Here is an 18288-nt window from a genome sequence, read left to right as displayed (position 1 = left end):
CATATTGTGAACTGTGCGGTGTACAGTATGCTTTGCACGATGTACAGCATTCACTTTATTGTATTTTACTTTGTGCTGTATAACGTGAAGTAAGTGTACAATGAACACTAAAAAGTACACAGTTTGTAAGTTCCAGCAGCTTGTACAAATGTACATTGCGCATGTACAGTTACCTGGATTTGCGGCTGATCTGCTGCTGACTGTACCGTACTGTAAACCCAAAAGACGAGAATATATCCCAACATTTTCATCTCCTTCATCTACAAGTAAAAATAAGAACTTTCTCATAAAATGGGGCACACAATTTCAAATTTCCCGGCTTCTGATACACTTTTCCGAATACAAACCCTTTTGTGGGACCAAACTATAGATTTAATTAATATTGAGATTCATAAAAGAAGAGAACAATCTCAATATCCACAATTCTAAAATGTTTAGCTCAGAATAAAATAAAATGAAAAATTCTTGTTTAAAACAATATTTGTCTCATATGTCATTTATAGGTAAACATTTCTATTTTTAACATTTTCCGTTCAAATGTCTTCATGAAAAGATTGGATCATACATTTTGATTCTTACAAACTATTAATCACTTAAAATCACGTTAAAGGGTTCGTTCATAATAATGCTCAAGAGTTTTTTATCCTAAGAATTTTTGATAAAATTTCCTTTCTTTACAAATTTACAATTGGATGCCCGTTTATCATTGGCCCAACCTTTATTCTGTTTAACCAATCAGAAGACATTGGGTCTGATGTTAGACCTCAGAAGACATTGGGTCTAACATTAGAGCTCAGAAGACATTGTGTCTAACGTTAGACCTCAGAAGACATTGTGTCTGATGTTAGACCTCAGAAGACATTGTGTCTAACGTTAGACCTCAGAAGACACTGTGTCTGATGTTAGACCTCAGAAGACATTGTGTCTGATGTTAGACCTCAGAAGACATTGTGTCTGATGTTAGACCTCAGAAGACATTGTGTCTGATGTTAGACCTCAGCTCAGAAGACATTGTGTCTAATGTTAGACCCAAGTGAAGAACCGGGCTTAACTTAACTCTCGAGCGTAAAGAAGTTAAAATTTTAGCTCTAATGCGGAACACGTTGAATATATAAATAAGTATAGTTTGTAAACACATCTAACTTCAGGAGAGATAACACAATATCATGGCTTACAGATATATATATATATATATCATAGGTAGGGATGGAGTGAGAGAGGGGGAGCGGCTTTAGTAAGTACTAAGTAGGTGAGTGGGTTGGGTTCTATTTTTTTCTTACTCTTTTAAACATCTTTTATCATTTCTTAGAAATATTTTTGTATTTATTCTTATCCATTCCCTTTGTGCGCTCTTCTCTTTTCTTTCTTCAATAGCTTTTGCCGGGTTTCTACAATCTACATTTTCCTTTTACTATATATTGACTAATAATAAACAGTTTTGGCAGCCAGCCATTTAAAATGAAAACACTGCACCTAGACTTTCACAGATAGTTTAGTTACTGCCGTACACTTTACAATATACAGATACATCAAGAGATAGTTTAGCTACTGCCGTACACTTTACAATATACAGATACAACAAGAGAAAACAGATAGTTTAGTTACTGCTGAACACTTTACAATATACAGATACAACAAGAGATAGTTTAGCTACTGCCGTACACTTTACAATATACAGATACAACAAGTGATAGTTTAGTTACTGCCGTACACTTTACAATATACAGATACAACAAGAGATAGTTTAGTTACTGCCGTACACTTTACAATATACAGATACAACAAGAGTAAAACAACAAAAAATAGAAATTGCAAGTGAAGATTTATCTGTGAGTCGGGATCACTAGATTCTAAGTGAACTAAGAGTTTTGAAGAAGCAAAGAACTCAGTAATAAAAAAGTATCAATGCTTGGAAGGAATTGGAAAGGAAATATTGTAAGGAACTAGAAAGGAAATATTGAAAGAAGACTAGAAAGGAAATATCAAAAAAAAACTAGAAAAGATATATTGAAAAGAAACTAGAAAGGAAATATTAAAAGGAAACTAGAAAGGCAATATTAAAAGTAAACTAGAAAGGAAATATTGAAAGGAGACTAGAAAGTAAATATTAAAAGGAAACTAGAAAGGCAATATTAAAATTAAACTAGAAAGGAAATATTGAAAGGAAACTAGAAAGTAAATATTGTAAAGAACTAGAAAGGAAATACTAAAAGGAAACTAGAAAGTAAATATTAAAAGTAAACTGGAAAAGGAAATATTGAAAGGAAACTAGAAAGGCAATATTAAAAGTAAACTGGAAAGGAAATATTGAAAGGAAACTAGAAAGGCAATATTAAAAGTAAACTGGAATTGAAAATATTGAAAGGAAACTAAAAAGGCAATATTAAAAGTAAATTAGAAAGGACATTTTAAAAGTAATCTAAAGAGAAATTTTGAAAGAAACAAAAAAATTGGAGAGGGACTAAGAAATGGATTATTGAACAGATACTAGAGAGAAAATATTGAAAATAAGCTGAAAAGGAAATTCTGAAAAGAAAATATAAAGGAAAAATTAAATGGAACTAAGAAAGGAAATATTGAAAGAAGACTAGAAAGTTACCCAAAAAAGTATGTTTTTTAAAAATAAAACTAAAAAACAAAAGATTTTATTTTGAAAGTTTTATCACATGAAATTTTCAGAAAAAATGTAAATTTGAATCATGGTTGTTTTTATTATCCTATTGGTCTCCAGCTTTGTGGAAAGTAGTCTAGGAAAAATAATAGCTTACGATGGAAAAATATTTGCTGGTGAGAAACATAAAGTTTTCTTTTGTTCACATGCATGGTGTTCCATTAAAAATGGGAAATAAAGAAAGATTTAAAAATTAATTAAAATGTTAATTGACGAAAGGGTGAATCCAATGAAATGCAAATTAAAAGAGAATTAGAACTTTAGACGATTGATACAGGGTGTCCCACAAAACATGACAGTTGGTGAATAGTTTAAAATGTCTTTTTCCATACTTTGTTAAGTTGTTTGATACCAAGAAGAATAATAAAATATATTTCATGGCAGTCACATTATAGTGATATTGATTTCAAAATAAAATATATATCAGTAAAACGTTTTTAAAACTAAATAATCCGCAAAAAGTCTTTAATATTTGCATACAGTATATGGAATAAAACATTCAAAACTATTCACCAGCTGTCAAGTTTCGTGGGACACCCTGTATCTTCAGAAGGAGTATTTGAACTGATGTACTAGTGTTTCTATTGTGAGGTATTGGAACAGCTCTCAACTAGTTTTATAACATTTTGTATTCGGTGTCTAGGGTCATAAAACATTAAGGTCATTTCTCTCTATAAAGAATCATGTCAGACGACATTCTTAAATTTTTCTTACTGTAAAAAAATTAAGCTGAATGCCGAAAAACTCCAGATCATAAAACATTAATTACGTTAATTTCCCTCGATAAAAAAACATTTAAAAAAATTAAATTTCAAGAATTTTTCAAGAAAGCGATCGTTTAATTGTTTCTTTTTTCGTTTCTTAAATGTTTAAAACCCCACAGTTTTTTTTCTAAAATCGATGGCTCACAAAAAACGAAAAACTATCGTTTTTTTTCGATCGTTCTTCATGTTGTTACAAAGCAAATAGTTCTACTTGACACTTATTAAATCTTTGATTTAGTAAATTGATTTTGTTTACATTGCACTATTTCTGTATCTCAGACTTATTGCGTTTCTTAAATGTTTAAAACCCCACAGTTTTTTTTCTAAAATCGATGGCTCACAAAAAACGAAAAACTATCTTTTTTTTTCGATCGTTCTTCATGTTGTTACAAAACAAATAGTTCTACTTGACACTTATTAAATCTTTGATTTAGTAAATTGATTTTGTTTACATTGCACTATTTCTGTATCTCAGACTTATTGGACTTTTTAAAGTTCTTGATTCTAAAAGTTGTTTTCCTATTTCAAAGTTTTCTGGTTATCGCTGTAGATTTTTAAAATGTTATTCAATTATTTATTGATGTATTTCGAGGTAGCGGATACGATGAGTGTGAATATGTCCCTGTTGAAGAGAAAGAACTATGTTTGGAGAATAAGAATAAGGTCGTCGTCCACAATCCATATTTATCATTCTTTTAATACAGGGTGTCCCGATAAACATGGGAATTTAGTGACGAGTTCGATATCGTTTTTGTTATAAATTAGCATTGTAATAGCTGATTTCAAACGCCATAGTATTATCATGTCTGCTAGAGTTTATTTTATGAAAACGGTAAATGGCTGTAAAGATGTGTCTAATGTATCCGCAAGATGAACAGTGAAGACGGACAAGTTACTCTGTTTGTAAACTTTATTTTTCTTGTTTTACTAAGTACAGCCGTATGCAGTCAAAACATTAACAAACAAATTGTAAACATAGCAGACGAAATTCTTACGGATTACAGCTTTCTCAGTAGCACTATACTAAATCAAAGAATCATTTAAAAAGACGATATCGAATTCGTCACTGAATTCCCATGTTTATTGGCTCACCCTGTACTGAAGAGTCACCCAGAAAGAATGGAACTGTAAAGACGATCCGAAACTCAAATACTATGTAAAGACGATCTGAAACTCAAATACTATGTAAAGACGATCTGAAACTCAAATACTATGTAAAGTCGATCTGAAACTCAAATACTATGTAAAGACGATCTGAAAATCTAATAATATTAAAGACGATCTGAAACTCAAATACTATGTAAAGACGACCTGAAACTCAAAAACTATGACGATCCCAAGGTTAAATTACGTTGTTTGTCTTGAACAATGGAATATTTTATGATTTGCCCACAAAAGAAAAAAGTTTACAGATGCAAATATAATGGATATGAGGAAACAGACAGTCTACATTCCGTACAGTCGTCTCTGAAGTCATTCTTTGTGGGTTAACTGTATCTAGCAAACATATATCACAAGAATTTTTTTATCAGCAGATTTTTACTTGATTTATTTCATTATTTTCTTTCTTTTTCGTTCAAGGAATATCTAGTTTATGACCAAATATTTTCATTTATACAAATATTACTTTTCAAATAATATTTTATTTCAGGTCCCTTGGTGGGGTTGGCTGGTTCTAGCAATAGTTTTAGTCATCATTCTTCTTACAGTTACAAGGAATTTAGAAAATAAAAATGAAAATTACATTTTTTTCTGAAAAAATTTGAAAGTTGGGGCTAAAAGGATTTACCCACAAACTCTGGATTTCCTATATCTTTGTAACCCAATTTCAAACTTTTAACTATGTTGAATAAAAGTTTTAAATGTCAACGTTAACACCATTAGGTTACAAAGAAATAGGAATTTCAATATTTGAGTTTATGAAANGGCCACCATATTAATAATATTAAATACAATAGACAGGACACCATATTGATAATATTAAATACTACAGAGTACAGACAGTACACCATATTGATAATATTAAACACCATATTGATAATTTTTAAAAAATATGTCATTTGATGACTACAATTTAAGATAGAACTAAAAGTCGTAATTTAACTTTTTTCGGTAATTCAAGAGTTTCTTGCGGGCGTTAAAATCTCCTTCTTTGTTTTTTATATTGAACAATTTTTTAAATATTAGAATGATTTATGTACGCTGCAAAGAGGGTGATAAGGTAATTTTACAAAGTTATTCATTTTAAAATGAAGAATATGATATTCGAAATTACAAAATATTTTGCTCAAAATTTCGAAAAAAAAGTTAGGAATTTGAAATTTTTGAAAAATTGATTTTTGTATCAATACAACTTGGTTGGTTTTTGAAATTCTTTAAGTTTTTTTTTCACTTTTACCAAATTACATTTCACAATTTTATCCTAAACATTGCTTGAATTCTAAAATGATAAATGTTGATCTTGAAAGAAGAAACATTCAAAACGAAAAAAAAACTAAAAAAAATGGATTGTAAATAATCGTTTTTGGTTTTCCCTTATATATTTTAGCTAAGAATAAAAATATGGAAAAGTTGAAAGAATTTTTATCGAATACAGTTTTTAAATTGTATTCTGTAGGTTTGAAATATATTCTTAATTGCAACTACGCATTTTACTGTTCCCAAGGAGTTCATCGAAGAAACGATTATCCGGGATTATTCTTGACCAACATTATTTTCTGGAAGTTCCTCTTAATCGGATTATTTTGACTGAATTCTGTCGCCTGTTGAGCTAAACTTTACTTTCAATCCCACACTTCAGTGTATTAAAAATCAACATTGGTGCCGGACTAAAAGTATTTCTATTTGAAAGTTTGTTTAAATCTGTATTGTAAAGGTTAAAGAGAGAAAAGAGAGAAGGAAGTCTAAAAGAGTTCATGGGGGCTGTGGTTGGACGAAGAGGTAAAACAAATATTTTTCTGAAATTATTAAACTTGTTTTTTGATTTCTTAAGATTTTGGATTTGATGAGATTAGAAGTTAAAGCACAGTTTGGCAATTTGACGTCTCATTGAGATCTATAGACATCTCTGAAAATTGTTCATCACTGATGCTTTTTTGTAGCCCTAGGCAACTATATTGTAAAATTTCAACGCGCTTATATATATATATATATAGCTTAATCTTAAAAGGGGTAATTGGCAATATACTGTCTGCTTTTTGTGTGAGAGCATGAAAATATTGGTTCGCAGCAAGTATTCAATACATTTTTTATTTTCATTAATGTGAACTGATCCCTTGCTACAAACCTTAAATCACTTTTATCTTTAAAACCTGATAATAATTTCACTTAGATCTAACGGAGTTAAAAATTATAATTTGCAATTTTCACTTGTTTTGAACTTAAAGCAAAGGGATTCTAATTTTGCTGCTAATTCTTTTAACATTTTATTGTCTAAACCAGAAACCTCCCTGGGAAACCATAGATTTTACTGATCCCAAAAGTTCCAACCTACCCACGTAGTTAAGCATCTAAATATCATGTATCCCTCATTTATCCGTCATTGTTGTCCTGGTTTTAAACTATAACTTTCTTTAACATAAATATTTCAGGAAAGACAGTGTTGGGGCTCAAGAATATAGGTAACGAAGGATTGTCCTTTTTTTGTTCAAAAAATTGTTTCAAAGCTTTTAATAGTCATATCATATTGGAATATATTTCCGAGCTTTAACGCCAAAAGAATTTTCTAAAAGCAAATTTAGTTGCCAGTTCCAAAAATCCCAATTTAGGGCTGAACAATATAAATATGTATCAATATAAGTACGTATCATTTGAATTTGAGATATTATTGTTTATTTAGAAGTGGCAAGAAGACCAGCTCAGCAAGTAACCATATACCCATGGGATACATTCAATCCTCATCAGCTGATTCAGAATCTGTTTCCCCTGGCGGATTTTCCAGGAACCAGGAGTTTACTCCTCCTAGTTCTCAAGGTTTGTCAGATCATCCAGGAGGTTCTGCAGAATATTCTCAATATCAGTCTCCTCTAGGATACTATCAACCTCAATGCCAGCCTCAATACCAACCCTCTAGCAGGTCAAACATTAAAAAAAAGTATTTTACAATAATAAAATAAATTTTAATTGACTCTAGGCATAATTTTTAATTATATTAGACTGGCATGTCTGATAAACAACATGCTCTCAAAACCTTTGACTGATCAAGGTTGTCGGACTTTACGTTATAATGTACTAAAATACTTTTAACTGTTAAAAACTTTGTTTTTAAGTTGTATTATAATATATTAAAAAATATTAATTTTCACATTCTAGAAGGGACAGAAAACATTACTTTCTTTCCAATTTTCGAGATATATGTTTAAAGTAAAATACTCTGTAGTTTTAAGGAACACAAGTAAAGAATCAGCTGTGTTGAGTTCACACCGGACACAGCTTACACCTGGTTTTTTTTGCAATTTAAGCACTTTTCAAGAGATCTACACACGAAGATTTTTGTTTTTGATTACCAGTAAAAGTTTTTAAGGGTACTGATGTAAATCGGCATTGCCCTCTATGGATGAATGGTCACTTTGAATTACGCTTACAGTCTCTTTTAATCTTATAAAAGCGTTTTTTAGTGGAGGCTCTGTGGAGGGCAGTTTTCTTCAAAATATCCAAACCCCGGAATTATCTAACAATCAAACTTATCACTACCCATCCCCACACTACACGCTACCAGACCAAACCCTGTCAGCTGTTTCCGGCGAGAACCAAGAAGCTAACCGTACTCTTACTTATGCAGAGTTACGAAAGAAAGAACGAACATCAGTTTATGTGTAATGTTTATTCATTTAATAAATGTCATATTGTTTAATATTACAGATCCAAATTTAACCATAGAAACAGTCTTCAGTTTGAACAGTATCTTCTAGTAGAGAGATATCAATGCCATAGCTCTCCAGAAGATCAACTCCTTTTTGGATCTAGTAATAGAGTTGAATATTTAATAAATTTTAAAGGCAATAGTCATTTTCAGAACAGATTAGCAATACTAATTTTCAGGATAGATTGGCAATAATAATTTTCAGATAGATTGGCAATAATCATTTTCAGAACAGATTGGAAATATCAATTTTGTAAAATGATTTGTTAAGTTACCAAAGCAAATTCTTACCAAAGCAGGATCCATGTTGGTATCTCTTGCTAGGATCCAGGCGAATTCTGAAACAAATAGTTTTAACTTTTTTATTTTCAAATATTTTGAATAAAATTATATCATTAAGAAGTAATCTGTCTGTTTGTTTGGATTTTCGATCATAACTCATGAACCCGTCGACCGATTTGCCTCAAATTTGTATTTGGGAACTTACTAGAACTACAGAGATGTTCTTATGGCCTGGTTTAAAAAGTCTCAGCTGATTGGGTTGATTTTTATAGCCAGAAATTCCAGAAAAAGCATTGAGCTGATAGTTACTTCTACCATATACCTGCGCTTGGTCGTAAATTAAATTAAAATATAAAATTTTTGTCCTATAACTCAGAATCACAAAACAAAGCTGAGAACATTCCCGTGGTTCTCTGGAGTTCCCCAATCAAAATTTGAGGCCAATTGGCCCAGGGGTTCCTGAGTTATGATCAGACAAACAAACAGACAAAACTACAGAGATTACAAAATAGATATATACAAACCGAAGTGGATGAGACCAAAGATATAATCAACACAGGAGTAAACAATACTGTAGTTCTCATAATCAGTATCTAGGATCCAATAGTCACCATCAACAGGACCTAAACATAGATAAAGATAGATTGCGCATAATTTCATCTTGAAAGATATAAATGTACAGAGATTTTTAAAGATATTCCTAATATATAGATTAACTAGGTCGGTTGTGAACATTTGCTGTTCTTATGTCATTGAGTACTTGTGGTGTACATGAGTTCTGTAGAGAGAAATTTAAGTTAGTTTAGTCCTTCTCATGTCCTTCTTCAGTTCTCGTCAATATGATAAATTGCTTAGTTAAATATTGTTGTTCAAATAGTTACATTCCCGGAGTTATTCTACACTCTATTATGAAATCCATTAAAACACTTTGACCCCTAGAAGTCAGAGTTCGCAGACTGTACAATTCTTGGTGATTTTGCGTACATAAGCTATCTATGTTTATTTATTTATCTATGGACCTAAAACAATAAAAAATATCTTACATTTTTTGTGACTTTTAAATAAAAAATAAAATTAAGAATTTCGTTTTTGCTGCCGAAGTTTGTTTGATCTGCAGTTTTCTTTAATCTTTTAAAGTTTGCTACTGCAACAATGGTAACTTTAGCAAAATTATTATCAAGTATAGTTAACATCTGTCAAAATATCAAAATTATAAAACTTTCTGTCATAAAAAAAAAATTAATAAGAGCTTTGTGAACATCTCAAATTTTGTTTTATACCGCCTTTTGACCAATTGATTACCGACACATGATTCCCCCAAGAGAGGGACGTCATCCCTGGGGACAATTAAGTAATATAACAAACCACTCTGCTATGTATTTATAAAAAAACAATTCTATTTTCATCTCAAAAAGACGATACAATTTTGTAACACTACCTATTCGAGAAATTAAAACTTTACTTAACCACAGGTTCCCTCGTCCAATGTTGCCAAGGAAAAATTGATTTCGGGAACCCTTGGTTTCGTAAAATTCCCTTAACTTCCCTGTATAGAAGTTGTAAATAATTAGAATTTATACTTACTTTCTGGGAAGTGAACTGGAACAGTGTGTGTACAATAACACGTTTATCAACATAACAAGAGTAAAATAATAATTGACGGAAATTGCAAAAAAAAATATTTAATTACGTGGTTTGGACACACACCCTTGAGTTCCCCAGGATGGTTTGGATCTGGAACTGTTGCAGTTCCAAAGATCTCGTCAAAGGACCCGTCTTGTTTGGTGGCAGTATTATGAACTGTGATAACTCCTTCATCTAAAAGTATGACTATTCAATGTTCTTTTAAACCTCTCTAACCAGCTTATAATAATAAAGATAGTGTCTTTTAATTGCATTACTCATTAAATCATTAAAATTTTCGAAAAGGACAGATCATATTACTTACATATTTCTAATTGTTAAAAAAGAATCGGTGCATAGGGTGTTGATTAACAATTTCTAGGATATAAATTATTCAGAGAATCATGATGGTTTTAGTAAGTAAATGAAATCTTAATATAGAATTTATGTGCAAGTGAAAACTTCTTTTCTATTTATATTATTTGAGACTTTTTTGCATTGTTTTTAGTTTAAAAAAAAAATATTAATACGTTCATACAACACATATTATATTTACTTAATTGTTAAAGGATCTATGATCAACAAAAAAAAACTGTTAATCAAAAATCGAATAATTTTCACGAATGCTTTGTTAATATTGCCAATTTCAATAGATAAAATCATGTTTTAAAATTCTTAAATTTTAATTACCATTTAATCCATATTCTGCTCTGACGCATCTTGTGTTTAGCTGGAAGCTTGCTGGAATTCTTTTCTGTTCATACCATTTGCCCAAATACTGAGGAAACATACGTATTTCAGTTTAGATAAATAAGAATTCCTAAATCTTCATATTAATGAAAAATAAAACAGTCAGGTTAAAATTATTTGATTTAATCTTGAACGTAGTTAGTCCGGAAATCATTAAATTTTTTTTAAAGCGCAAAGAAACCCGGAATGCCGCAAATCAGTTTTTAGAACACGTGGAACATATCTCTTACCGCTGCGGCATCAAGTGTAGAAACTGTAGGAGGTTTAGGAGGGCACTGTGCTCTTATACCTCCAAGGAAGGACTGCATGGGCCCTGCAGAGGCCACGCAAAATAAACCACCTAGAAAACAAGCATAAGGGAAAGTAAATCTCATGTTCCTTATATTTTTAAAATACCTATTATTGAGTTAGAGAGGTCGGTGAAATACCTATAGCTGGCTTAAATCCTGAATCACCGATATGAATTCTCATAAATATTTAACTTTGAATCAGCGATTCAGGATTTGAACCAGCAGTGGGTAGTTCAGAGACATCTCTAAAATTTATTAAATCAGCCATTAAATTCATTCGCTGCAAGCTCTTGTTAAAAGTATCAAACCATCTTCAGGTTGCTATATATAGAGTGAACTGTGCAGTATACATACAGAATATATGACAGCAAACCAGGATTGTACGCCAACATTAATAATCCTGTTCTAGTGGGATTAATCTACCTTATACGCTTACGTAGTTTATTTTAAAAGTAAAATATTTTTGTGACAAAATTAAGATTAAAACTTAATTTCACGTGACACAATTCCTATGTATGAAGAAAGTCAATAAACCCAGAAAATTTCATTAGAAGACAAAGATAACAAAGTTGTTTGATTTATTAGAATGACATTTCATTATTTAAAAATCAGCAATATAAAATCATTCTTTGTAAAAAAATCATTAAAGAATTAATAACAACAGTTGAGAATGATTAAAGCCATTAAATAATTTTTTTAACAATATTTTTGTAATTAATTTTTATAATTCTTATATCATTAAATGAATTAAATATTTTGGTCTAAACCCAATCTCTGTCAGTATTTCCTGTCAGTACTTCACCCTTTGGGTTGGGTCTTATTTTTTTGGAAGATTTTTGTATTTAATAACAGTGAAAGCTTTATTTTATTTGTTTTAAATTGATTTCTTAGGACAAATGATTAGTTAAACAAATGATAATACACCTTATTTATGAACAATATTAGCAAAAGTAAGTGAACGAAAAAAAGCTTGACTGAATCACATTTCAAAAGCTAATTAATTAAATAAATTTCTTAAAAAGCTAATTAACTAAATAAATTTCTTAAAAAGCTAATTAATTAAATAAATTTCTTAAAAAGCTATAAATAAATTTCTTAAAAAGCTAATTAATTAAATAAATTTCTTAAAAAGCTAATTAACTAAATAAATTTATGAAAAAGCTAATTAACTAAATAAATTTCTTAAAAAGCTAAATAACTAAATAAATTTTTCGGAGTGGGTGCAAAATGTTGATAGTTACAAAATGTTACATTTTGCTGGGATAGGTCGGCGAAGACAATTTCTGGGCCGAGCGCTGGGGCCTCTTAAATAATAAATGTTGATTTTAGCTGATTATCTCACACTTCTTTTTCTTTAAATGTTGTAAGTGTTTATAGGCTGTTCTAGCCGCAGCACTTGGCCCAGAAGCAGTCATAACCCCACCAACCCAAAATAATGTGAGAGAAAGTACATTGTTCGACATTTAAGAGGCCGCAGCGCTCGGTCCAGAAATTTTCTTAACCTAGCCTAACCCAAAATAATGTGACAGACAGCACATTATTGAACATTTACGAGGCCGCAGCGCTAGTCTATCCTGGCCGCAGCGCTTGGTCCAGACCTTTGATTTTTTTAAACTAAATTTTACTTTAGACCAAAAGTACCTTTAGACCAAAAGTTACTTTAGACCGAAAGTTACTTTAGACCAAAAGTTACTTCATATGAAATGTTACTTCATGCGAAATGTTACTTCATACGAAATGTTACTTCATACAAAATGTTACTTCATACGAAATGTTACTTACTGGTACTTAGACAAAAATTTAGACAAAATGCTATTAAGCCTAAAATCCAAATTTATTTGGGAGAAATTTTGTCATCAAAACCGACATGTTGTTTCGTTTTTCTATTTTTTTTTAAAAACGAAGAATCATTGGTGTTTAGATAGATAAAAACGAAATAAAGACGATCGTCGTTGATACCACAGAACACATTTTTTCCCTCATATTAGATTTAAAAAAGAGATCCAATATAAGAAAGTCAGAATGTATAAAAAAATTGATTTCCCAGTGTGACGATTTTTTAAAATTCTTCGTATAATATTGCCAATTTCAATAGATAAAATCATGTTTTAAAATTCTTAAATTTTAATTACCATTTAATCCACCTCCTAGTTCTCAAGGTTTGTCAGATCATCCAGGAGGTTCTGCAGAATATTCTCAATATCAGTCTCCTCTAGGATACTATCAACCTCAATGCCAGCCTCANTTCCCCCCTCACCGAACTATACAACATGAGAATGCAGAATTCTATCTGTTACCATTCATAAAATACACCGCAGACGGAGCAAAGGCCCAGCCCCGTAAATTCATGTCTGAACCAATAAAGTTAACAAAATCTTATCCGAACCACACCTTTAATTGTTCAACCCCAATCTAACGATCATCTGAGCCTCACAGTGGAGCAGATTACATTTATTAAAAACACCGCAGACGGAGCAGAATAGATCATTGTTTAATACAGAAGATTAAACTGATACAATTTATTAAGAACACCGCAGACGGAGCAGAATAGCTCATTGTTTAATACAGAAGATTAAACTGATACAATTTATTAAAAAACACCGCAGACGGAGCAGAATAGATTATTGTTCAATACAGAAGATCAAACTGATACAATTTATTAAAAACACCGCAGACAGAGCAGCATGGATCATTGTTAAATACAGAAGATGAAACTGATACCATTTATTAAAAACACAGCAGACGGAGCAGAATAGATCATTGTTTAACACAGAAGATTAAACTGATATAATTTATTAAGAACACAGTAGACGGAGCAGAATAGATAATTGTTTAATACAAAAGATCAAACTGATACAATTTATTAAAAACACCGCAGACGGAGCAGCTTGGATCATTGTTTGATACAGAATTCTTGCTGGTATTATATATTATAAATACACCAAGACGGAGCAGCCTGAATCAGACTAGATCATGTTTATTACAGAATTCTAACAGATACAATTTATTAAATACACTGCAGACGGAGTAACCTACACCATTGTTTAATACAGAATTCTGATTTACCCTGCAGACGGTTGAATATTACATACTAGTTTTCGGTATTATACAGTGATCCAATTATATGTGTATGTAATATTTTCTCTTTTTATTTTGTAGAAAGTGATCAAAGGCCGAATTTAAAGAATTTAAAGCCGCTGTTTAAATTTAAGCTACTGCTCAAATATGGTTAGTTTCACTTAAAATTGTATTCAATTTTTCAAGATTTAAGCCTGCGCTCAATTGAAACCGGTTTTTGGGAGATTTGAGACGCGGCTAAAATTCATTAAATACGGACTCAGAACAAATATTTGATGGTTAGAAATTACGCAGAAAAGGCAGTTTGCAAAAATTGGAAGTAATTGTTTTGGTCGTCTTGCTCACTGCTCAGTCTATAATATATTTAATCAATGTCTCGGCCCCACTGTCAAGGAAGCTTATATTTGAAAAGGCACCATTTTGAGAACAATTTCTGGGGAATTAAATTCAATATGTCAATCTTACTTAGTGCGACTATGATGAGCATATTCTTTCAGACCTGACTTGTTTAGAACTGAAGATAATACATCCCCCTCTAGTCTTTATACTTGTTTATTTGTATAATTTATTGATTTATATAAGGGCAAGATAAGCTAGGAAACAATGATAAATATTGAAAAGCTAAATCAGACAATTAAAGATTCAGATATTTTTTATGACGCATATTTTTAAGCTTAGAATTATTAATTATTATTATGTACGATCAGTTTGGCACTAAATATGTTTTATAAACACGAGAATTAAGATACCACTATAAAGCCACCATATATTGCCTACAGTTGAAAAAAAGACAAAGAACATATCAAAAGAAAAAAGATTGTTCGTCTTCTGCATGCTATTCCAAATGTGATTGTGCTTTATTGTAACTTCAAAATAGACGGAGGGGAAAAACATTTGAATAATTATATTTTATATCTAATCAAAAGGAATCTCCACAAACATCTTCAAAAGTGTGGAGCACTAATATTGAAGGTTCATGTCCTCATGCTTAATGCCCCATCGATAAAGAAGTCTTTACTTAATTTCCATAATTATTGGGACACTCTGTATGATAACAATTGGGCGTTTTAACCTCCAATCGTAGCGGAAAATGCGTCAAACTTTAAAGAGGCAGTTTTTCCAATGCACAACCATTTCTCCTATATTAGTGTTAATGCAAACAAATGGTATTACATTTTATTCATGCCGGCCTGTATTTAAGGATATTATATAGGGATGTCAATGAAAACTAGATGTGTTAAAAATTTGCAGGTTGACAGGTTTAATGGTTTACAGGTTTAATGGTTTACAGGTTTAATGGTTTACAGGTTTAATGTTTTACAGGTTTAATGTTTTACAGGCTTAATGGTTTACAGGTTAATAGGTTGACAGGTTTAGTGGTTTACACGTTTAGAGGTTTACAGGTTTACAGGTTTAGTGGTTTATAGGTTTAATGGTTTACAGGTTTAGTGGTTTACAGGTTTGCAGGTTTGCAGGTTTAGTGGTTTATAGGTTTAATGGTTTACAGATCTAGTGGTTTACAGGTTTAGAGGTTTACAGGTTTACAGGTTTAGTGGTTTACAGGTTCAGAGGTTTAGGGGTTTAGTGGTTTACAGGTTTAGTGGTTTACAGGTTTATTGGTTTACAGGTTTACAGGTTTATAGGTTTAATGGTTTACAGGCTTACAGGTTAACAGGTTTAGTGGTTTTTAGTTTTATTGGAGTACAGGTTTTCAGGTTTATAGGTTTAATGGTTTAAAGGTTTAGTGGTTTACAGGTTTAATGGTTTACAAGTTTAGAGGTTTATAGGTTTAATGGTTTACAGGCTTACTGGTTAACAGGTTTAGTGGTTTTCAGTTTTATTGGACTACAGGTTTTCAGGTTTATAGGTTTAATGGTTTAAAGGTTTAGTGGTTTACAAGTTTAGAGGTTTACATGTTTACAGGTTTTTAGGTTTCATGGATTACGGGTTTATTGGTTTACAGGTTTATTGGTTTACAGGTTTATTGGTTTACAGGTTCTTCTTCTTCTTCTTCTTCTTCTTCTTCTTCTTCTTCTTCTTCTTCTTCTTCTTCTTCTTCTTCTTCTTCTTCTTCTTCTTCTTCTTCTTCTTCTTCTTCTTCTTCTTCTTCTTCTTCTTCTTCTCCTTCTTCTACACATCTTAGCTCTGGTTTAAACTTAATAATGCATTTAATTTTAAATAATGCTTGTTCAAGTCCAAAGTGTCATTCCCTATTCTAAGGTATACCCACCCCACACCTAATAGTGCTAACCCATATTATTGCATGACTTGAGAAAACTGCCTGAAAGAAGGCTTGAAAACCTAGGCGTACACATATGGATAAACGGGATAAGCACAACAACTTATTCCTTTTCAGAAAACTTTCATAGAAAGGCAATTTAGAATATTCGTCTTTGAGCGCTCAAAGTGCCTTTATAAATTTTGAAATCCTGGGCTTTAGAAATCCTTCTCTTAAAAAGTTTTCAGCTCCGTAAAATGCTAAATTTTTCAGCTTTAGACATTTTAAAGTTTTCATGGGTAAATAAAATTATATGCTCTGAGCTGTGTAACCAGAATCAATATATATACTCTGCGACTATAGGCCTATGTTGTATGTACTAATCATGCAAAAAGAAACTGAAGGTTTGACAGGTCTAGGAAGTAGGATTTTCAAGGAGTAAAGCAAATTATTCATCTCATGGCGTACTTTGAAATTGGATAATGTATGTTTAGTCTGTTTTCTGATACTTCCCATCGGGAGGTGGGGTAAGGGGGGGGGGGTTCTTAAAGTATTTAAATACCCCTGTGTCCCATTTATACGAGCCTTTCTTGGTGGTGGTGGGGGGGGTGTGTGTGTAAATTCAACTGTTTTAGCAATTCAACAATTTAATTCAACAATAATTCACTTGAAAAAGAAATTTCTACATCATCAACGAAATGGTATAAATCTGTGCATACTGCCAAAAGTTTAATCAACCCTAAAATCGTTCTTCTTAAAATGTTATTTACTGTGGTTAACCATGTACGTCGTTAGTGTATATAAAATAGAATTTTTATTATAGATTATTTTTTCCGAATTTTGTATTGTTATATATCTCTCGACCCTGATCTTTGTCAATTTCGGGGAAAGAAAATTTTTAAAGAAGTTTGGGGAATTTAGAAAAAGAAAAAAAACGTGAAAAGATTTTATAAATTAGATAAGCTTTTTTAACTTAAGAAAACTTTTTAAAATAATATTTTTTGATCTTATAATTTTAGGATCAAAAAGAAAACAAATAATCATTCCTTTATAAAAATCTGCTTTTTTGGTATGCAACTTAACAATTTTCATTTAATCCCGCCTCTTTTAAAAATAATATAAATGATAAAAATAATTTGTTATTTTCTACAGAGAAATGTCATTCCTTTATAAAAAGCTGGTTTTTTGGTATGCAACAATTTTCATTGAATCCCGGCGGGATTTTTCATTAAACACTGCATTGAAAAATCTTAGAAATGCGCGAATTTTTTTTTAAAAATTCACAAATTCCAATTTTAAATCAGTAAGTTCTCTTTCAGCTTTTTAAAAAGGAATGTCATTTACTCTCAGACAAATTAGAATCAATGGAAATTTGTCTAAGAGTAAATTAAACATTCCTTTTTAAAAAGCTGGTTTTTGGTATGCAACAATTTTCATTTCATCCCGCCGGGATATTTTCATTGAAAGATAAATTGAAAATCTACAAAGGCAAAAAAAAATCCGCAAGCCCTCGGGTTTATCATTGAATTCCCAGGAATGTCATTTACTCTCAGACAAATTAGAATCAATGGAAATTTAAACCCCCTCGGGATTCAATGATAAACCCAAGGGTTTATAATTGAATCCCGAGGGTAAATGATACATTCATTCCCCCTGAGATATGATGCACATTATTCAATTTTGATATTTTACAATGTAATATTATAGACTAGCTGAAGTGCCCGGCGTTTCCCGTTGAAAAAAATCGAATT

At 31.2% G+C, this 18288-nt stretch overlaps 2 protein-coding genes across 2 annotated transcripts; one reads left to right on the top strand and one right to left on the bottom strand.

Annotated features, from left to right (window-relative positions):
- Positions 1–2683: 2683 nt before the first annotated feature.
- Positions 2684–8442, top strand: LOC111705915 (uncharacterized). Its single transcript, XM_023478623.1, has 8 exons — positions 2684–2787; positions 4028–4098; positions 5087–5151; positions 5623–5656; positions 6311–6375; positions 7026–7055; positions 7274–7510; positions 8052–8442. Exons 1-8 carry the CDS (start codon positions 2700–2702, stop codon positions 8251–8253), a joined length of 792 nt encoding a protein of 263 aa, XP_023334391.1. The 5' UTR covers positions 2684–2699; the 3' UTR covers positions 8254–8442.
- LOC111705916 (apolipoprotein D) lies at positions 8239–14849 on the bottom strand. Its single transcript, XM_023478624.1, has 8 exons — positions 14785–14849; positions 11182–11291; positions 10892–10979; positions 10286–10396; positions 10163–10177; positions 9103–9201; positions 8588–8634; positions 8239–8396 (listed from the first exon to the last, which is right to left on the bottom strand). The coding sequence occupies exons 1-8, from the start codon at positions 14804–14806 to the stop codon at positions 8304–8306; spliced, it is 585 nt and encodes a 194-aa protein (XP_023334392.1). The 5' UTR covers positions 14807–14849; the 3' UTR covers positions 8239–8303.
- Between the last annotated feature and the right edge of the window lie 3439 nt (positions 14850–18288).

Source organism: Eurytemora carolleeae, unplaced genomic scaffold, assembly GCF_000591075.1.
Source record: "Eurytemora carolleeae unplaced genomic scaffold, Eaff_2.0 scaffold649, whole genome shotgun sequence".
Taxonomy (NCBI): Eukaryota; Metazoa; Arthropoda; class Copepoda; order Calanoida; family Temoridae; genus Eurytemora; species Eurytemora carolleeae.
This window is presented reverse-complemented; position numbering and strand designations above follow the sequence as displayed.